Raw genomic sequence first — 22,974 nt, forward strand, 5'->3', positions numbered from 1 at the left:
CCTGAAATGACAGACCATATGGGGGTCTTCCTTTTGGGGCCCCTGTCTGCCACGTGCTTGGGTACACCTATACATATTGGGCATCAAACTGTTCAGAGGACCCTAGGCTTTCATATTTGGGGTGATTTCTCTTGATACCTAAAAGTATGTGGGTAATACGATGCTGCAGGGTAGAAATTTTGAGGTGATTTTTGGAAATGTCGCCAAAATCACCAAATTTAGGAATCGTTTGCGGCTTGGTACTTTGTAGTACAAAGACATGCATACCCAATTTAGATTCGTGGGAATGTGTACTTTCCGAAAATATATGGTTTTCTGGGATGAACTTATTTTTTTTACTTTTACCCCACCCCAAAACGATGCAAATGTGCTGATTTTGCAGTATCTGGAATTACAGAACTGATAGCTCAAATGAGGTGTCTACAGTTTAGGGCCCCTATATGTCACGTGCTTGGGTACACCTATACATATTGGGCATCAAACTGTTCAGTGGATCCCAGGCTTTCATATTTGGGGTGTTTTACATTGATACCTAATGATGTGTGGGAGATACGATTCTGTAGATTGGAAGCTTTGAGGTCATTTTTCAAAAAATTCACCAATTTCTATAAAACATTATAACTTTAGGAAACAATTGCAACTTGGGAGTTTGGAGTACAACGATATGTTTACCCATTTTTGATTCACCAGAATCTGTTCTTTCTAATAATGGGTAGTTTTCTAGGGTAAACCTACTGTTAGTGGAATGTTTGGCCTTGAAATCAGAAGTATGCCGTTTGGGGAGCGGTGCTTTGGACATTTGCTAGTGTACTGCTTTTAGATTTTGATCTATACAAGTGAGAAATCTCCATAAAACTATATATATTTGGTATTGCCGCGTTCAGGAGACACAGACCTTTCCAAATCAGCTGTTTTCTCATACATAAAGTAAATAATGTTTCTGATATATGTGATTGTTCTTTGTGAAACATGATTTTTTTCATTTTATTGGACACTTAGAAGCCTATATTTTTTTACAGAAGTAGAATTACACCAAAATTCTTGCATATTTTGAAAGTTCAGGTTGTCCTGAAAAAAACAATATATTGTTTTCCTGGGTAAACTAAAAGACCGCCCCAGGAAGGGGCCTAAAAGTGAAAGAGTGCAAAATATCTAAAAACTGCTTGGCAGTAGATGTTCGCATCTAGGACAAAACGGCTGGCAGGGAAAGGGTTAAGTGTACCTGTTGCCATTTGTAAACAAAGAAAATCACTTTGTTCTCTCCATTATTGTCTGCATATATTGTATTGTACTCTGTGCAAGCACAAGCCCATGGCACTATATAAGGGGGTCGATCCATGTGACTTGCTATTAGAATTGATTCCCCACCTACATAAACACAAAGCTCCTGGTTATTACTAGTGTGCCTCAGTAGACTGTAGAATAACACCATGCACACTTAACCCGTCTCAGTCTTGTGAATCGGCGCGCATGCAGAAGGGGGAGCTGCCTCAGGATGCTCCTGCTGAGCTCACACAGACACCTGCTTACCCACTCCTGAAAAAGGGGCTGTGAGAGGGTGAGGGTAACTGATCCATGACTCCACTTCCCCAGACTCATTAAGTGCAGGAAGCAAAATGACTAAACCTTGCACAGCATTCCCACTAACCGGCAGACCCTTTGTTCACTTTGTGCACGTTTTATCTCTCCTATTCATCCTCAATCTTGTTTACTGTGCGACTCCTCACTGCTTCTGTTTTTTAATCATCTTTTTAAGAGACTGCATCCCTGTGCAGCTCCTCCACTGACTCTGTCCTGCTTCCTCTTCTTCCTTTACTCTTTATCTCTCTCCCTCCCTCTTTCTCTCTCTGAGCTGATTATCTGTGAGTTTGTCCTCAAAAGATAATTACCTGCCAGGAGGGATTGTGTTTTTATGTGCGAGGGAGCGTGAGTGTGTTAATGTGCGTGTTCAAGGAGCATGAGTGTGTTAATCTGTCTGTGACTGAGGACTGTGTGCATTTTCCACAGGCAGTGTTTGCAGGCACATTATACATGTTGGAACTCATAACAGGTAGACTTAATTTTTACCCCAAAGCAGTTACGTGTCAGAGTAAAAGAGGCATTTCTTTGATAATAAAGCACAATGCAAACTAGTTGTTGGTTTCGGTTACATCAAATTTCCAGCAATTAGTGCGGTGTTTGTCTTGTTTCTATCAGCTTTTGAAAGATAACTGGGAAAGGGAGCCCAAGACTAAAGCTAGCCATAGATGCAAAGATACTATCGATTTGTACAATTTTCAGACCCTGTATGGAGTGTCCTGACATTTTTCATACCATGGTGATCAGTCTTTCAGTCAATCGGACAGGTTAAACGATTTATATTTATATAACGATAACAGTGGGAGATTGTCACTACTATTTGTCAGACATAACTTTCGTACGATTGCTGAGTGTTAAGGTCCCCATAGACGAAAAGATTTTTCTTGCCGAACAACCGATTTTAGCGAAGTCTGACCAATCAGACGGTTAGTGGTTAGCGGGATTCGAACGATCGTACATCTTACGATTTTTCGACCGACATCTGTCAGAAAATTGATCGGCCAGGTTAAAAAATCTTTGTCGGTCCCAGTGCAATCTATCTATGTTTGCAGGGCCAAGCAGGCAGCTCCCCTTTGTTTTCCTGGTAAATTGGTCTTTGTAGTTGATGGTAAATTCGAACGATCGTTTTGAGATAATCGTGGTCTCACGATGACGATCGGATCTTTTAAAAATCTCAACATCTATGGCCATCTTAAATTAATGGCCTGAGCATCGTGTGATGTGTTTTCTTTACTACTTTATAGTAATCTGAATGGTTAGTAGCAGGTTGGAAGATTGGCACGTTCGTCTGACATACTGTAGGCTAATAATCTGCACGTCTATGGCCAGTTTAATCATACAAATAGTATAGATTATGCAACAGTATAACTTGACCCTGTACAACAAAATGCTTTTACATCATACACATACAGTGAGAATTTGTGCAAACAAGAAACAGCGCAATATGCAAAGATAAGGGGGCTCATTTATCATTGTAGCATTACTGCTTGTGCAGGCTCAGTGAGGTTATGTGGATTAATGTTTCCAACGGCTCATGTCTAGTCAGTTTAAAGTCTTTATCTAACAAGCTGAAATGATGTCGGTGGAACTTGTATTGAAACTGTGTATATGAGATTATAGGTGTAGAATGTATGTGGTTGTTTGGTTGATATAGTGCAGTCTGCACAAAGGTCCAAAAAATATCCGAGGGCTCATTTATTAATGCATGCCCCAGTGCAAAGTACTAGTTTGGATGCAAAATTCAGTGTGTATTTTTTTCAGAAAGATACTTGCACCTATACATGCTTCTTTGCAATTTGTGGGGAGTGGTAGTGCACCCCTTCAGCTTCCTGTGTTGAATTACATGCAAGTGCAAATCTTGATGCAAAGGAACCCTGCAGTTTCCACCAGCCTGGCAAGCAGCAATACCCTTTGCAGGTTGCGTCAGTTACTCACGGCAACTGAATTGGTGTAAGTGAAAGGCACTAGCCCCTTGTGCTGTGCTATCAGTGATGCTGTTCCAGCACAAAATCAGGGGAAATAGTACGTGCTACAACTTGCATGCAATTTACCAAAACACAACTTAGGTTGCATATACCTGCAATTAATCCAGAATTCCGGGTGGGAAAAACACTCTATTGTGGGTAAAAAAAAAAACTTCCTGCGCATTTGTAACTTACTCAACTGTTCAACCATTTAAGCTTATGGTGCAGAACAAAAGAGTATGAAGTGGATAAGCATCAATGTCTCTGCAAAGGCCTGTCTCGGACATTGTCACATCATTTAGATCTAAGTCTCTGTTGTTTAGAAGTAGGAGACGGTTATGTGGTTTGACTTTCAGATACTTTCATGTACAGGACATGCAGCTTTCATGTGTGACAGACACAGGAATTTTAACAGCCCCACTGTGGTGCATTTGCATGACGCATATTTTAGTATGACTTTGTGAGGCGTAGCTGAAATGTCTCATTATATACTGTTAATATCATACTATGTTATTATAAGGAAATAGGACATTTCCGCTGTCTGAGATGAAGTATTTGGTCTTGAGCTACCTACTGTATCCTTCCTAAAAAATAAAAAAAAAACTTCTGACAATATTAGGTGACAATATTATAATCTCTAATAATCATAGAGCTCAAGTAGTGCTTATGCTGGATGATATTTAAAGCCCTTTGTCCTATCCAATAGCCCCACTAGGGCAATAGGACCGATCCTCATTCGTTTAACCACAATGCATCTGTCAGAAATAGCAGACTCTTCATGTCACTCAGCTTTACATATCTTTATATTGTAAAATTGCTTTAAAACACTTAAGTGGAGTCCATTCTTGCACTGGCATAGGCATTCTATACCACCAAAAGACCCGAAAATCACGAAGGCTAAAAACATCTTCAAATGATTGAAGTGACCTCTGCCATTAACTTCTACATGACCTCGACAGGTGTTCGCTGGAGTATTTTCTGATTCAAGCTTTTTGGAGCTTCGGGGCATAAATAATTTGAGGGTTTTTTATCCCCAAAAATTACTGAAACTACCCTTGAAAACTTGAATTTTTCGGAAAAAAACCACAACTTGGCCTTTGATAAATAACCCCCTTAGGGTTACTAAATGAGAAGCCAAGAAACCAGCCTGTATGTTTTTGGACTGGGAGGAAACCAGAACACTCACAAGAAATCCACACAAACATAGGGTTTACATGCAAATTCAATACAGATGTTGTTTAAGCTTTCTCAAATCCTGGGACTCCAGCGAGTTGATGCTAACCACTGTGCCAAAACTGGATTTTCTAATATATTCAGTCCCCTGCCATTAGAATTACTGATATGTGTAAGTATTAAAGTTACAGTGACACGCGTGCCTTAAATATGTATTAGCATAAACTACAGGACTTGTTATTTTTGTTATTTTATTGTTATTTGTTATTTTGTCTTGTTTATTTATTCTATAAAAAAATCTTTGGTTTTGAAGTGTTGTCATTGCTGGTGATAGGAGCTGCCCCTTACTGGCATTAAAGGATCTCATCCTCCAATGTCAGACGCAATACAAGGGTCATCTGCTGCTATAGCTGGAAGGGCCACCTAATAAACCGGTTTTCTCTAAACAAAGTGTAAGCTTTTAAAAAGTAAAGTGGAGCAGAGTTGGTGCGCAAACTATGAGAGTGTAGCCCTGTTCTCCAAAAAACAAGTGGGTTGTGGGAATCCAAGGCTAATTACAGTATAGTAAAATGATAAAAATACTCAAAAAAAGGGTAATAATTGGTGCATGCTTCCTGACCCCAAGTTTTACTAATAATTCATTCTTTGGAAAAGCATATCTTTTCAAAATCAGAGCTAGCCCCAGTAGGTTTGAAAAGTCTGAAAGTCCAAGATAGATATCCGAGCTCAGCATATAGTTTCCCTAAAGGGAGCTATATTCAAATTGGCAAGGTTCAGATATCCTTGGACTGAATATATATTAATTATTATTAAGACATTTATGGAACCTTTAATGTGCTTTATATAATATATATATATATATATATATATATATATATATATATATATATATATTATGTGTCCATTACAACAGTTTTTTTTAGCTACAGTACTGCCCTGTTCCATCTTGTCAGTTGATAAGATGTACATCTCTGGTTCCATCTTTACTGGGATCCTGTCGTCCCGTCAGACTATTTGCGTACTTGGCTACTGCATATCTAATCCAGCATCTGAAAAACAATATGGTGCCATGAACTGTACACAGTATCATTATGTGGCAATGGAAGATAGTTAACTGCCACTTCCTATAGATGAGATATATGGGTGTGGAGGTTTCCGTGTTTCCCATGCTACCACCCAGACCAGGGACCATCATAGGATTTCCTCTACCATTAAGTGACTCACAGAGGTGTAACGTATGTGTGACAGATCAGAAAGAGAAAAGACAAGCCCAGGATGGAGAACAAGTGCCAAATGAAGGCTATTTCGCATATCATTAGGACAATGGAAGTCTAACTCTGTTTGCAAGAAGCCAGACGATAGCTGAGTGGTGGTTTATCTGTACATTGTTGTGACTTCCTAAATGATCTCCAGGGTCAGTGACCTTTTCCTTCTATTGTCCACTTACGTGGATTAAGCAAAGGATTAGCACCTTCTGACCTGTCCTTCTATAAAATGTGCCCAGATAAAACTCCCTCATCCCATTTATCTCTGGAATCCCACTTCTCACACCAGTGGCGTGTTTGTTTAATGGATTTTAGTTCCTGAAGCCGATAGCCTGTAAGTGCAGGGCTCAGCATGTTTATCCAGTGCTACCAGATAATGAAAGTATGTAGTAAGATTCTGAAGACTATGGGTAAGGTCATGCTTTGGGGAGATTTGGTCGCCTGGCGACTAATCGCCTCGTCTTTGCGTCGACCAATATCCCCAAACGCCTTCCCTCACTCTGCACTGGCTAAAATGAAAAAACGCAGACGCTGATCACATGCGGTGATTCGTTTTCTGAAGTCGCCCAAGGTTGCATCACGAGGAAACTTCGGCCAACTTAGACTTTGGAAAATGAATCGCGGCCTGTGATTAGCGCCGGGGTTTTTTGTTCATTTTAGCCGGCGCAGAGTCAGGGAAGGCGTTTGGGGAGATTGGTCGCCACAAAGATGAGAGGATTAGTCGCCAGGCGACCAAATCTCCCCCAAATGCCCAGTGTGGCCTTACCCTAAGAGAAAGGCAAACAACTTGTGTACACTTACCTTATATACCCTTATTTCTCATAGAGATGCACCATAGCAAGGATTCAGATTGGCATTTGGCTGAATCCAATCTTTTTTTTTTGCAAGGTTTGCTTTAAACTGTGCTGAAAACCTGAAGAAACAAACTTTTGCTCACATAAGCTGAAATTTGGAGAATTGTGGTAAAAGTGGTATATGCATTTTCATTCTTTTATTTCTTTTTTATGTAAAAACTATTTGCAGTTCAGTACAGGCTTAGATTTCCTTCTATTTTAACTTTTGCCTGAAAAGAAACCCACCAAAACATAGTAATAAGGTGCAAAGTAGTCTAGATATTAAACAAATTAAATCTGTAAAAAAAAAACATTGATTTTTCATGTGTTTACGTGGAGGAATCTCGTCCTTCCGGCCGCACAACAGTTTTCCTATGTTGCTTTATGGCAGGGATTCCAGATATTTATTTCTACTCTTTAATACAGTAGAAAAAATGCAATGAATATTGTAACAAGACACAATAAATGCAAGGCATTCTAGATATACATTTACAATCAGACCCAGAATCTCACAAGACAAAGGAGGATCAATTATCTTGATGAATGATAAAAAAAATTCTTTAAAATGGGGCACATTTTGGAGCAAAGGTATCCATATTATTACTGGGATTTCCTGGACATTTACATAGGATGGATGTTTTGGCCATATTTTCACTCCTGACCTTCAATTCTGATCATCTGACTGAATTATGGTTCCTGCTTCCTTCCTGCCTTAGCTACTGGCATTCTAATTTTGAATTTCCCTGTCCCTTGTGCAATACACAGTTAGTTTAGAATAGATCATAACATGTACGAGACAACATCCCCACATTCCGTTTTCTATGTATGGCAATGCTGTTTCTCTGGTATTTTCATGTATGCATAGAGGCCTACATATGAGTAATTGTGACTATATAATAAATTACATTGTGATGTTGTTCATTTTGAATTTTGTAGCAATAATATGACACCTCTTTTCTAGCATGTACTAGTGAAGGACTGACTAATGGGTATAATAACATCTAAAGAAGGGTCTGTAACTGTAGCAGTAATATTAGGGTATACAAAGTGGCGTCTGTAGCAGTAATAATGCAAAAGAGACACAAGGTACAGCAGTTGCTTTGACACATGATGTAGACATCATTTTAAAACACGAAAAGTATACGAGGATAGTAAATTTTGAGAAGGGATAGCAGTAGGTGTAATACCTGTATTAGCAGTGGGGATAGGGGCTGTGGCTGTGGAGTAGCAGGAATAGTAGGGAGAGATGGTGCCTATAGTAACAGTGGATAATAGTCTCTGGGAAGGGAGTGTGGCTGTGGGATAGCAGGTATAGTAGGGAGAGATGGTGCCTATAGTAACAGTGGGATAATAGTCTCTGGGAAGGGAGTGTGACTGTGGGATAGCAGGTATAGTAGGGAGAGATGGTGCCTATAGTAACAGTGGGATAATAGTCTCTGGAAAGGGAGTGTGACTGTGGGATAGCAGGTATAGTAGGGAGAGATGGTGCCTATAGTAACCGTGGGATAATAGTCTCTGGGAAGGGAGTGTGACTGTGGGATAGCAGGTATAGTAGGGAGAGATGGTGCCTATAGTAACAGTGGGATAATAGTCTCTGGGAAGGGGCTGTGGCTGTGGGATAGCAGGTATAGTAGGGAGAGATGGTGCCTATAGTAACAGGGGGATAATGGTCTCTGGGAAGGGAGTGTGACTGTGGGAATGCAGGTATAGTAGGGAGAGATGGTGCCTATAGTAACGGGGATAATGGTCTCTGGGAAGGGACTGGGGCTGTGGGATAGCAGATATAGTAGGGAGAGATTGATTTCAGTGGAATCTCTAGGACCCATTTGAGTTAGCAAGACTAACTACCGTAAGACATATGCAAAATTGATAGCTTAGTGGAAAAACTGTGTTGTATGTGTGTGTTTTGTTAATGACACTTATTATGTTGCCCTCATTAGAGTTAATTTTTACCACCCTGGTGACTAATGAGGTTCATCATGTTTGCTCTGGTTTGCCCGAGGAATTCTGATCATTTATCTTCGAAACAGTCACAACTTTATGGAAATTATTCGACTTGCACGAGATTTAACTGGTTGTGGCAGATTTCATTCAAATGAACCAGCAGATGAAGTCGCGTTCCTTGGGGACATTAACAAACAGCAATGTGTTTTACTGCTCACTATTTTTTATTTTTAATTTCAGTGAATATGAGCCATGCATAAGCATTCAATTTAGTGGAATCTTTCTTCTGAGACCACTCGACAGCATATTTGTATTATTCTGTGGGTCACTCTTCGACCCCTGCACATACTCATAGACTCATAAGCAAGCAGTGCATTTGGAGGACACTGTGCAGCAGAAGTGACGCAGATATACAACAGAAAGCTGCAGCTCTGCTCTGTCAATCCACTGAGAAATTGCAGAGATTTCTCTAAGTTTCATAGGGTTGTCTAAAAGAGACTCAGCTGCACTGTACATTGCATTCAGCTGGGTAAAGCAGTTATATAAGTGCATAGGCTTTGTAGCTGCTGTCCTCAGTAGTGATAGGCGAATAAATTCGCCAAGCGTGAATTTGCAGCTAATTTCCGCGTTTCGCCACCAACGAATAAATTCGCAAAACTGCCACAACGAAAACAATTGGCTGTGTGTCAAAATAGTTTAATCATCAATTAATAATTTGGACATCCTTTGACTTTAATGCATTTGGCCAAAATAGGCACGTGTATAACATTTGACGCCCATTGACTTCAATGCACTTCGTGAATTTTTCGCCGTTTCGTGGATTTCACAGGAAATTCGCAAATTTTTCAGCAAAGGGAAACGGGACAAATTTGCCCATCACTAGTCCTCAGTCTTTATTACAATCCCCTCAGAGAAGCCGACGCAAGTCTTTTGGGACTTCAAGTTACGGCCCTTGAACTAATTATAGGTAATTATGAAAATCTGTGTTTAAATCCCTTCCTCCAACCGTAAAGTTAATTTTTCTTCACACAGTTTTTGGCTAGGAAGGGTGGTTTCCACTGTTATTATGAAAATAAATAATTCATAGCATACACACAGCAGGCACATGAAGCACTTGCCAGAGTTGTCTAGTGCACATTCCTTTTATTCAGCCACTCAGTTCAAGTGCATGGTAAATGGCTTTCCATTTATATGGGACACTATCAAAGCAGCTGCTGAAATTCTTTCCTGAACAAGCACTTTTTGTCACCTCTTTTTTTGTAGAAAAGAGCAAACAAAATACCTAGCAAAATACCTCATATTCATTCCAGTGGGGGGTTCAATGGGTAGCGAAGGCTTCTGTCGGATTTAGGAGTATGAAAAAGATCATGTTTATTAGTCACTCGTTGCAGGTCTATTTTAATATCTCTGATAATATTCCAGGGAGGAAGTTATGTAACTTTGCTACCCAAAGCTCACTCTGGAAAGAAGCAGTTAAAAAGCTGTTTAGATAAACCTCAAATTGCTCTCCACCCATATGATGGAACATTGCCTGCCAGGCCAAGACTCATTGCTTTTGGGATGTCCCCATGTTATTCTTGGCTCCAGTGATGCGTGTGTGACGGATTTCTAGCACTTTGTACGCCTCGCTTCCTTCTGCTCCATATTAAAATATCCTATGAATCACTCCATTTACTCTTCATTTCCGTTTTTACTCTGGCAGTTTCCTAACTTGTGAGGCCATTAGTCTTTTTTTCATCAATTAAAGGTCCCTCCACCCCCTGCATCTTGCTGTTGTAGCGGTGGAGCTCTCATGCTGTTACCGTCCAAATAATTCATGCAGGTGGTCAGTCCTGTCTTGCCAGGGAAGGTGGTAACTTTATCCCTGCAGTGACTGTACCTGGTTATTATTACCTGCTTATTGACTCTTTCCATAGCTTCAGAACTGCTGTTTATAAACTGCTTATCCCTAGTGAAAAATTCCCAGGTATTCTACATAACCTTATATGTTTCTAGACACATGTGAGTCCAAGCCATAGGCATACATTTTTCATCAATTACAGTAACAATCGTTCTCCTCCCCTTTTCTTATTCAGCTGTACCATTTCCTCCCAAAGGGAAAGTATTAAAATAGCAGTTCTTTCAAGTGCCAACCTTGGGACTCCCAAGAGGAGTTATCATGGGGTGTTTCCCTGCACAATATCCCTTCTGATAACACCATTGCCAACTCTGCAATCCACTTTGAGAAGCTTAGTCCTTGTAACTGTGAGTTGATTATACTCAAAAGCCAAAGAGTGATGCAAACCAATGGCAAACAGATGATGGTCAAGGGAATGGCCGAGTACTGAGTCATAGTTATTCCTTCCTTTCTTTCATTCTTATAATGGCACAACTTGCATTATTTTGTTTACTTTGTTTTCATTTACTGCTTAATTTTATGCCAAAAAAAGTGTGAAATCTGGCATCAAATTTAATACCTATTTGTAAAGCTGTGGCGTTTCTCCCCATTGACGTACATGGCAAGTGGAAAGGCTGTGTATATGCCATGCTCTATGGCCAAAAGTATCAGGACATTTGCCTGTCCAGCATCTCATTCCCAGGCTTTTACTATGACGTTGGTGAGCCCTTTGCTGTTATAACCGCCTCTACATGCTAGTATGGGTTCCCTCTTGATATTGAAATATTGTTGGGATGTGCTTCAATCCAGCTTCAAGAGCATTTGTGAGGTTTGGCACTGGCCTGGCTTGCACTTGGCATTCTGAATGATTTCACAGGTGTTGAGTTGGGTTGAGATCAGGGCTTTGTGTAAATCAGTTAAGTTCTTCCACTTCCATCTCAGAAACCCAACTCTATCCAACCTTAGAGAAATTAGATGAGGTATTTTGGATGGGTTTACGTAATAAAAGGCAGTAAGTTTACCCAGAAGCATTAACTCATATCAACCAATCAGCAGGTAGAATTTACTGGTCACCTGTTTAAAAGCAAACATCTTATTGGTTGGTATGGGTTACTACTCCTGGGCAAACGTAGTGCCTTGTATTACATATGGTGTAAGCATTTTGTAGTGGTGTGTCTTATGGTTTCAGTGCTAGTTGGTCAAATTCCTATAGGTACAACAAGGCCATTATTTAACTCTTTGGTCAAGTCAGGTGTTAGGCTCCCTTGCTTATAATTGTGCTGTACCTCATGCTTCTTGCCCAACAGTAGGCACTTTGGAACAACATTTTAGCTAGCACATATCTGTGCCCGTTTTGTGCCTAGCGCTTCACTTTGTGATAGTAAATCCGCCCTTTTGCTTCTTTATTCAGTACTGTGCAGTTTATTTAAAAGAACTTTGCTTTGTTCGGCTAAAGAAAAACATGAGAAGAAGGGCATTTTTGTGTGCAGCTCCATTCTTTGTCTCTCTGGCACTGAAGTGACTTTTGTTAAGGCTCTCCAGAGCCGATGTGGTTAAAGAGTGTGATCTATAACAGGCTCCAACTTCCATGAATGAGCCTTGTGTGAGTGTGACCCCCAAGAGAGGTTAAGGAAACACTCTCACTGTGTGTGTGTGGTCTCTGGTGCACACTGTTGGCTTTGGTTAGCGGGTGAGTGTGTAAAGGGGCATTGCCACTTCCCATGCTCTATGTGTGTTGCTAAGAGGAAAAATGTGTGCTTTGCTTGGCCATATCACACCTGCGCTGCGTATTTCATACACTCTCAAGCAATCTTGTGACAATTCCGGTGGCCTTCACTGCCCATGCCGCTCGTATTAAAGCAAGAGATACAGCTATTAACAAAACTACAAATCCCAGTATCCTCATCCAGCATTTCACAGGAGGGTGATGAATTCGGCATCCATGGTATTTGTTTGAGTAAGAGTGTGTTTGAACAGTGCTGGGGCAATGTTTGTCGTTAATGACGTTAAGGGAAACGTAAACAATGCATTTCATAGACTTGCACATTATTAGCAACTTGCAAATTCACAATTGATAAACAGTAAAGCTCCCCATAGACGCGACGATTCTTCTTGCCGAACGACCGATTTTAGGGAAGCCCGACCAATCCTTCGAAATTATCGTGCGGTTAGTGGTATTCGAACGATCGTACATCTTACGATTTTTCGGCCGACTTCTGTCGGGAAATTGATCGGCCAGGTCAAAAAATCTTAGTTGATGGTAAATTCGTACGATCGTTCTGAGAAGATCGTGGCCTCACGATCAGGATCTAATCTTTTAAAAATCTATGGCCAGCTTTATACGTTTACTTTATTTTTAAATAACTGGAGTTATTTTGCCCATTAACCTGTATATTTAAATATATATATTTGAGTGGGAGCTGCAGTACTGTTCTCTCATCCAGACCTCAAGGCAAGGGCCAGTAGTTGTGGATTTCAGCCTGCGAAGAAAATGTAGGCAGAGAATCTGCTCCTCACTGCTGCTCTGCGGCTTGATGTGCCTGCACCCAAATACATTGCCTCCGCTTGGGTACAGACAAACGCAGCAGATTTTTTTTTGCCAAGTATCCAGGTGCAGACACATTGAGCAGCAGAGGAGTGGATTCTCTGCCTGTGTTTCTCCACCTCCAATCAGGTACAGACAAAAACAGAAGATTTTGATGCCAAAATACAAGGTTTTGCATTTCACGCGAAATCCGCTATGTCTGCCTGCACCCGAGCCGAGGCAATGTATCCAGGTGCAGGCACATCGAGCAGCAAAGGAGCGGATTTCTCCGCCTCCGATCGGGTACAGAAAAACGCAGTGTCAGACTGGGACACTAGGGACCCACCAAAAAAACCTTAGACCAGGGGCCCACTCATAGTGGGGGCCCATTTACTAGTTTCTCTCCTCAATCAACCTCTATTCTCCTAGTCTCTGTTCTTTATATACTGTAATCTGTTTATTATATTTTATTTATTTATATTTAGACTCTTTGTTCTCATAGAAATAGGGAATGGCCATAAAATAGGCCAAATGGTTATAAGCAAGAAGGCCCACTGACACCTGGGCCCACCGGTAGTTTTCCTGGTATCCCTGTGGGCCAGTCTGTCACTGAACGCAGCAGATTTTGGTGCCAAAACACAAGGCTTTGCATTTTGCGCTGAAATCTGCTGTGTCTGTAGGCACCCAAGCCAAGGCAATGTATCCAGGTGCAGGCACATCAAGCAGCGAAAGTGCGGACTCTCAGTCTGTGTTTCTCCGCCTGCCAAGAATCCATAATGTCTGGCTCTTGCCTTAAGGTGGCCATAAACGCTCAGATAATATCATACGAAACTAATTTCCGTCCGGTATTCGGTGCGTGTATGGTGCAGAAGACTTGGATATCGGTCGGCTTGTCGATCGGGCTGGACGGAAAATTTTGATCGGGTGCCTTTGAAGATAACTTGAACATCGTTCATTGTTAGTGCTGAATCGTCAGATGCAGGTAGAATTCTATTGTTTATACCTGTATATCTACCTTTATATCTGACGATTCAGCTCTACACATTGGTATTGAAACGAACAATCTTTCTTGGAAAGATCTTTTCCGAGAAAGATTGTAATTGTTACATCTATGGCCACCTTTAGTGTAACAGAGGTCCCCAGTGACCAAATACAAAATAAAAGTAGGAGAATGAATGTTGGTCTAGATCTGACAGCTGCTTATTATTCAACCCAGTACCTCTTAGATTTGGATTATATTTGTTTTAATCAGCAAGTAAAATTCATAGTCAATCACAAAATCCCATAAAAGGATTTTTAAGAGTTTTCTATCTTTGTATGTAATCTGATTTGAACTCTAATATACGACACTTAGACACTACAAAATGAAACACTATCATCATTGTTATAGGCGTCCTGTATAACAAGCTTTGGCTAGGAGTCCAGACATGTGTGAGTATGGTTTTGATTGGCATTATTTGCTTTCCCTTGTGTATGAGGGGAAGTGCACGCCAGCTGTATGCCATGTGTATGTCACTTGAACACTCATTTTGTTTGGCTTTGGTGGCCCCAGAAAATAATTAATTACTCCAACCAGTCTGCTCCTTAAGTTATTTTGCTTCTCTTCTCCAAGCTCTGTTGCAAGTATCTCCTATTCTTATATTAAATTACTGCTTTATTCTGGATAAGCTGCCCCACCATTTATTTCACTCAGTGACCCCTTGAACTTGAGTCCTGGCTAGCTAGTAATAGTGTGTGTTGTTTGGGTATTGTGCATTTGGTTTCCTGCACACTAGCAGCTGTCACATTTGTCACACTTAAAATGGGGGGACCTACTAGTCATATCCCTTGCAATACGGACATGAATCATAGTAATCTGATTTTAACGGTAACGTTATCTATGGGTATCATATTCCGATACCGGCGTGGAAATCAGACTTCCGTGTAACTACATAGATATACATTTGCAGTCAAGTTGTTTATGGTTAAATTGTGGTTACACTGTAAGACCAGCTCTATTTGACTCCATTGCAAATACCTTGGGGGCGAGAAAGCCCTGTTGTGCAGGGTCCTTCACGGCTAGTGAGTAGAGGACTGTAGATGAGCTGTAGAATACAAGGGTCCTCATTGGTACAATGAATCTTTCTCATTAGATGCAAAGTTTCCATTTTTAAGCTTGCAGTGCATGATTATACATACAGGGGTTAAGGGATATGGGTAGATAAAGAGCCTGGTTCTTAGTTCTATCAGGAGCATAATTGGGCCTTGACAAGGATGGGGGCCCATACTAGTTTCCAGCTGGTACCTAGGGCAGCTTATATTGTAAATGCTGCTTTTTATTTTCCCTGATATGTTTGGGAGGGGAGATGTTGGCACTACAGCTATGTATAGATTAAATTCCTTGGGTTATCAGATCTAGAGAGGGTCACAGAGTAAGTGTATCCTGGTACAGAGCAGGCCTGTTAGAGTTTGCATCAGTGATGCCAATTAGCAAAGTGAAGATACTGAAGAAGTATAATTGTAGGGGGATCTGTTTCATGTTAAGTCTTAAGTGTCTCCTCCTCAGTGCACACACACTTATAATCAAAGACTTACCTTTAACTCCTCACAACCAATGAAACCCCCACCCTAGGCTTTTAACTTCTTTGTAAAGCACAACTCGTTTACTAAAATAATCCTCTTACAGTGGTGAAGTGCAGCCCCGTGCATGTATGTGGAACGATAACCCAAGAACTTATACAGGAAGATCATTGGATTTTGGTTATGTTCTCCCCAAATAAACAGACTTTTTTCAACAAAAGTCACAGAGGCTGATCCCCTTGACTTGACCAATTAACAAGTTATAAGACTGGCATCTTTTCACCTGTGATTCAGTACCCCAAAAATGTATCCCGAAGTAATGGGGAAATGTGAATCTTCACAATCTTTTAGAGTGTGGTTCCATGATGTGGTCCATGATGTGGTTCCATGATGTGGTTCCATGATCATCTCCATGATCTCTTATACAACAATTATTTTTCATCCTACAATATGCATTAATGATCCATTCTTGATTCAGTAAATTGACTCCCAAATTAAATCTGGGGAACAAGAGAGAAAGGTTAAGAAACCCATCTAGAAATATAGTGCTGGCATATTCAGCAACTCTTTATTGATATTGTCCCTCAATCACTGCCCTAGTGGAGCTTACAATCTAAGGTCCCTATCATATTCACACACACTCTATGGTCAATTTTATTAGGAGCCAGGTAACGTACCAGTATGTTTTATGTATGTGTGGTAGGAAATACAAGTTTCTGCAGAAAACCCACACAAGCATTAACTGTTAAACTGCATTGTACTAATAGGGGGCATATTTATTACTTTCAGAAGGTTAGTCTATTCTTGCATAAACATCTATGGCCTCCAACCCCCCCCCCCCAGCAGTCAGTGACTGTACTCTCCAGTTCCTAATTAGCAGCTCCTAGTCTAAGCTCTATAATTACAGCAGGACAGGCAGAGGCCAGCTTGAACTTCAAAGCCCAGTGTCAACTGTCTTTGAGTAAGTACATGATGGAGCATCTTGACATCCATTGGAATCATTTGTCATTCTAGCCTCCCTGACCCAAGAGCTGACTCAATCCTGCTCTGTACAGGGCAAGGTTACAGTGAGAAATGAGTCACGGGACAGGGTGCTGGTCAGTTCTTTCCCAGGGAGGTCGGTGCAAAATGACAGAAAATTGCTGAAGAAGACGAATCTAATCTCGGTCACCACAGGGAGACACACACAGCGAATAGCTAGAGTATTACACCATCTTTAGTCTATCCTTCTGTCCCTCAGGGTGACACTAATAGATTATAGAAGATTATGTCACCATAGTTCTGCCAAACATTGCTATGCTTAACAAATCCCCCCTTATACCCCTATACTTTACACTGCCTGGCACTGTTGGATTGTTGGTATGATATGAGAATATGCTTTATAGCCCCTGGAGCTATGACAGCCATGATTTTAATCTTCCTCTGTACTTTATGGGATCACAGACAAGACAACATCCCCGTCTATTCCAAAAAATGCTTTCAACTTCTCCCCCTCATCTCAGCCTGTTTCTCTCCTCTTGGAATTTGACCTGCTTTGAAGCCAGAACAGCCCATTAACCCGTTCCCTGCTTTAACATTCATCTTCTATGATATCTATGTGCTTTATATTTACTCACTGGTACATGACCGCCACTCCTATGTACTGATTTGTGCTCTTTCTGCTAAATGTTACCCCAGTTGTTCATTAAATGTAAGCTGCTGTGTATCTACTAGACTAGATGTGCATTTATTTAAATATATAGCTGGTCTGTTCAGTCTCAAATGCTCCCTGTGGAGAAATAAAGGCTAGAATATACAAGATGAAATGACAAAGAAAAGATATGGCTTCATGAAGTCACCAATGCAGTTAATAAAGCATTAGACTATCCATTGCCGTGTGGGGCGTTATGACAAGATATGGTTTATTTGTGTGCTTCCTCAACCTAACGTTTTTCTCCTACTAAAACTACTACTGCGATTTCAGTAGTGATGTTTTAGTTGGGTTAGTTGGGCAATGGTGCTGACCATGGCAACTTTGTGAGGTTTGTATGAAAATAACTGACAAACTCTTTTATATCTACGTAAATCAAAAATAGCCGGAGAGCACACCTTTATGTTTTAAAAGGTTTTGTCTTTGTTTTGCAGGATTGTCTGCGAAATAAAAATGAAAACCTTTTAAAACATAAAGGTGTGCTCTCCGGCTATTTTTGATTTACTTGGAATCTTTTGCAATCTGACACGGGGACTGCGGCTCGTTGAGAAGCACTGAACACACGGAAGACCACTATAAGGACAATTTGATATTGAATCTTTTATATCTACTACAAACACGTGGTAACCAGTGTCAGACTCAGACACCAGGGGCCCACCCAAAAACCTTTGACCAGGGGCCCATCAATTAATCTTACACCAGGGGTCCACACTTAGTATTATTTTTCATCCTCTCCTCACTCAACCTTTATTCTCCTAGTCTCTTTTCTTTACACACTATATATTTCCCATCTATTTAGCCTCTTTTTTCTCATAGAAATAGGGAATGGCCATGAAATATGTCAAATGTCTAGCAGCATGAGGGCCCAATGACACCTTGGCCCACCAGGACTTTTCCTGGTATCCCGGTGGGCCAGTCCGACACTGGTGGTAACTGATCTTCTGCCCTTATGCATACTAAATGACTCCCAGTGCTAAAATATTGCACCAGTTTGATGGAATTATTACTAGTCCCTATAATGATCAGGGTTCGTCATGCAATATATTTGCCAGCATAGACTGCATCCTCAAAATAAATTATATGCATATTTTCTCTTCTGTGTGTTAATAGGAGTTGCCATATTGTTTAGATCAGCAAATTATAGAATAGAAAAATCAGATGATTGTAACTGCCAGTAGATGGCGCTCTTTTGTTCTTTGTTTGCACTGATCTTTATAAAATAATTTATGTGTATATGGTAAGTATGGCTTGATACTTAACTGTTTATCCGAGGGAACTTAAATTGAAAGTTGACACCTCTTGATTAAAAAAGGCTACCCTTCCGCTGGCTGTAAATCAGTATTGCCCAACCAGCTTCCTTCCTGATGTTGATAAGCTGCAGCTCCGCACACCCAGTGGCAGGCCGAGCATGTCGAAAGTCCTAGTTAAACAGCTGGCCTCCGAAAAGTTGGGCAGTGCTCATCTAAACTGTAGTCTCCCACCAGCAGAGCCATTTAAACATATTTCAGCAGTATTTATTATTCCTACAAAACTGCTGACAGTGCAAGGATTTTTTATAAATAATGATGTCCTGGGAAGGGAAAGATTAAGCTGTGCATTGGCCCAGTGTGTTGATGAATTAAAGTTTTTATGTCCATGACAGATCTCACAAATCAGCAGTCAGTCTTGGATCTAACATTTATGCCTTTAGCACTTTTAGCCAAACTGCCAGGACTTCTGGGGTAGGCTGACAGATAGAGGCCCCATGAATCATTGTTTACGCTGCCTACGAATATTTTTAGAACGACTATTTTTTAACAAATATATATAACATAAAGAAATATTCAGCCATTCGGTAACTGCAGCACTAATAAAGCATATCAATGTTTTCATGGATGTATTTGTAGAATAATCCACATGAAATGCAATCCATTTATTATCCCTCACGTTAATTGCCGTGCTGTCCTCTCTCACAATGCTATGGAACATACTCCTTTCTGAAGCCTTTCATAGCCTTCTGCACAAAGATAGCGCCACGTTTGAGGGATCCAAAACAACAGGTTCAGAGATGGGTCAGTCTTTTTATGGCACTAATAAGTGTGAATTCCTGGTCTTTCACGTTTCACACTAGCCCAATTTCTTAAAATAATGGATACTTGGCAATGTCAACTCAAGGTTAAATGCCTCACCACAAGATGTTGATTATGGATCCATCGGCTACTTTGGAATTTCCCAATGCAGATCAGTTGAATATTTATGGTTTCCTGTGAGCTTGTAGGAGCATATCTGTGTACATTTCCAGGTCGGTGATGAGTAGTATCATTATAAACAAGTTATGTTTTATTGTACGTTAGATTGTGGTGCAGGAAGTGGGTATGAAGGCCCCCTACGTCTGATTGACATCATTCGGCACAGCTGTTGTGAGCTTAGAGCCCCTTCACACTTCTAATGAAGATATTTGGGATGTCTGGCATCCCCTGGAGTAAGCTGAGATTACATTCAGCAGGGGGGCACATGCCCAGTCCTAGCAATGTCTCGCTGTTTTTCTTAGCTTTGGTGGGACACATGCTCCGGCCTTTGTAATTCAGGAGGTTATACAATGTTCCAAGCATTTTCCGCTTTGTACAGAGCTTGTTTAGCCTCTTCTTCCTAAATAAGGAAGGATAATAACACTAGTTTCACCTTTTAATTAACCTTTAAGCCATTGAGGCACCTGCAGTCAAGGAAACGTCAGTCTCCCACCTCCCTATCTGTAACTGAGTTACCCAGTATGGCCCAATATTGGCTGAAGCATTTCTTAATATGCGATGTGAGACAAAAAATATGCAGCGTGAGACAAAAAGCCTGGAATTGTCTCAGCATTTAAGACATTATCACTAGGTGATATTTGCCAAAGATGCAGAGGTATGCATTTGCATTTTATAAGCTACACATTTTAAGGCATTTTTTAATTTCTTTTGCCTATACAAAGAAACTTTGTTGTTGTTTTCTTCTAGTCCAGAGTCACCAACCTTTTTTTACCCTTGAGAAATATTCAAACGTAAAAAAGAAAGTGTTGTGTAGCAAAAAAGTCCTTGGGGATGCCCAATAAAAGCTGTAATTGGGTATTTGAACATCCTTATGTGGACTGACATACTCTGATTTGAAGTTTTCCAGCATTTTACACTGTTTTTATGTCGTCTCACCAGTATATAATGTATAGGGTATTTCTCAGATTTTACTGTTTCATGGATTTTACACCATTTTTCTCTGGTTCCCTGAAAAACGTGAAATGGAGGTTCTACACCTTCATGCAAGCACCACCTGGGTTTGTTAATTGGGTTGTTTCAATCATGGTTTAGTTTCAAGACCTTCGTGTATATAAGGCTCACACTTGGATACGTTTTGTCCAAGGTAAACTATTTAAAAATACTTCTGGGTAATGCACTTTTTCTTAAGCTTCACACCACGTTTTAACAGCTTACTCTTCTTACAGATCTCAAGGCTTCTGGCACTGCTCACTTTCTAAGCTTCCTGCTGAACACAACAGACTACCGGATCCTACTAAAGGATGAAGATCACGATCGTATGTATGTTGGGAGCAAAGACTTCATCTTATCTTTGGACCTGCAAGATATCAACCGGGAACCTCTCATTGTAAGTATTCAATGGACTGTATTCTTCTTGAGCATCAAATACCTCTCCCATATATACAAAGGGACACTGAAGAACCCTCTACAGCTTTTAATGAGTGCATATGCTAAAGATCAAAACTACATTTAAACATTTTTTTGAAAAAAAAACAACAAATTTGCGTAATATAAAATGCTTGTGTGCTGTGTTGACTTCCTGAAGGGATATTCATTCCCATATACCTGACCCTGTAGCTGACTTTTTTCTAAAACAGTTGTTGGCAGACCTTGCTACTTTCTGGTTGCTTGGTTTTGCTACATGGGATGATGACTGTGTTGCATTAGGGTGATTTCTTAGCCTTCATGAGCCTTGCTACATGACTAGTTTGTAATCAAGACCTGGTTTAGGCACCTATAAGTAGAGGCTGATTGATTTGGCTAAGAGATCCAACACGTAGAGGGTGATTTTGTATAATACACAGTAGTGATGGGTGAATAAATTCACCAGGCATGGATTTGTGGCGAATCTCCGTGTTTCATGACCTGCGAATAAGTTTGCGAAACTGCAGTGAAAATTCGCCATGACAAAAATAATTGTTGCGTGTCAGAATTGGCGCACACATAAAAATTGTCGCACATCAAAATTATTCGAACGCCCATTGACTTTAATGCATTTGTACAAAATAGTTTTGAGCATAAAAATTGACGCTCGCGTCACAGATTTTTTTGATGCCCATTGACTTCAATGCGTTTCACAATTTTTTTTTTACGTTTCACGACTTTGTTTGCCATTTCACAAATTATTCTGTGAAACGGGACAGATTCGCCCATCACTAATACACAGTCATGCAACAAATGATTTCATTATCAGTGCTCTTCCTTCCTGCTCTAGTATAATGTTTATACATTTTATGTGTCGATAATGATGTGGCTTCTAATCTGTCCTTTGTTCAAGAAGGTACGGACATTGCCATTAAACTAAAGTAAATTATCCACTTGGTTTGTTGAGTGGGATATTTGGGTCTTCTTATTATTCTTGGTTAATATGGACAGCGAGTGATTTTCTTATCACCTGCATTTATTTACTTGTTATTATCATGTTGTTTGGTCATTACGAGGCAGCATTTCTATCCTACACTGTACAAATATCACCAGCTCAAGGAGTGACTTCAGTCTCCGCTAAGCCTGCATTCCTGAAAATCACATTTCCATGAGTTGCTTTTTTGAAAGACAAATGGCAACTTCTATAATTCCACGTCATTGTTAAAATTCAGTGTATTGTGATTCAGTAGAACAGCTATTGTGTTCATATTTATTATTTTGTTGTATCATTAACAAATATACGTGTGAAAGTGCCACAAATCTCGATGTTGTTTAGGTCTGAATGAGCACAGTGGGGTACATGCTCTGCCCGTTTTCTCTAAAGTTTCCTACTCAATTAACTGCCTCTGGGTCTTTCTTTGTCTGCAGATTCACTGGCCAGCATCCCAGCAGAGGATAGAAGAATGTGTGTTATCTGGGAAAGACAGCAACGTGAGTATGACAGGACTGCAGATCTCAAAGTTTACAAAGGGATACGAGAGTCACCAAGCTAAGCACAACAAGCATGACTAATCAGGCCTATTAAAGTATATGTATATATATATATATATATATATATATATATATATATATATATATATATATATATATATATATATATATATATATATATATATATAGTCGAATGTAGAAGATAGCGGCACTCACAGGATTTGCGACAGATTCAAAGTTAAAAATTTTTTTATTGAAGCTCCAATATATATACACACACACACATATATGTAGTACAGGTATGGGACCTGTTATACAGAATGCTCGGGACCTGGGGGTTTCCAGATAATGGATCTTCCCGTAATTTGGGTCTTCATGCCTTAATTCTACTAGAAATTCATTTAAACATTAAATAAACCCAATAAGCTGGTTTTGCTTCCAATAA

At 40.2% G+C, this 22,974-nt stretch overlaps 1 protein-coding gene across 3 annotated transcripts in view; it reads left to right on the forward strand.

Moving 5' to 3' along the window:
* sema3f.L (semaphorin 3F L homeolog) overlaps positions 1-22,974 on the forward strand; it is an 89,073-nt gene that overhangs the window by 43,004 nt on the left and 23,095 nt on the right. For all 3 annotated transcript variants that reach the window (XM_018258960.2, XM_041590773.1, XM_018258958.2), the window contains exons 3-4: positions 20,861-21,021; positions 22,467-22,529. In XM_018258960.2, the coding sequence (XP_018114449.1) occupies positions 20,861-21,021; positions 22,467-22,529 (224 nt within the window). The remainder of the gene's footprint in view (positions 1-20,860; positions 21,022-22,466; positions 22,530-22,974) is intronic.

The sequence above is a fragment of the Xenopus laevis genome, chromosome 4L, assembly GCF_017654675.1.
Source record: "Xenopus laevis strain J_2021 chromosome 4L, Xenopus_laevis_v10.1, whole genome shotgun sequence".
Lineage (NCBI taxonomy): Eukaryota > Metazoa > Chordata > Amphibia > Anura > Pipidae > Xenopus > Xenopus laevis.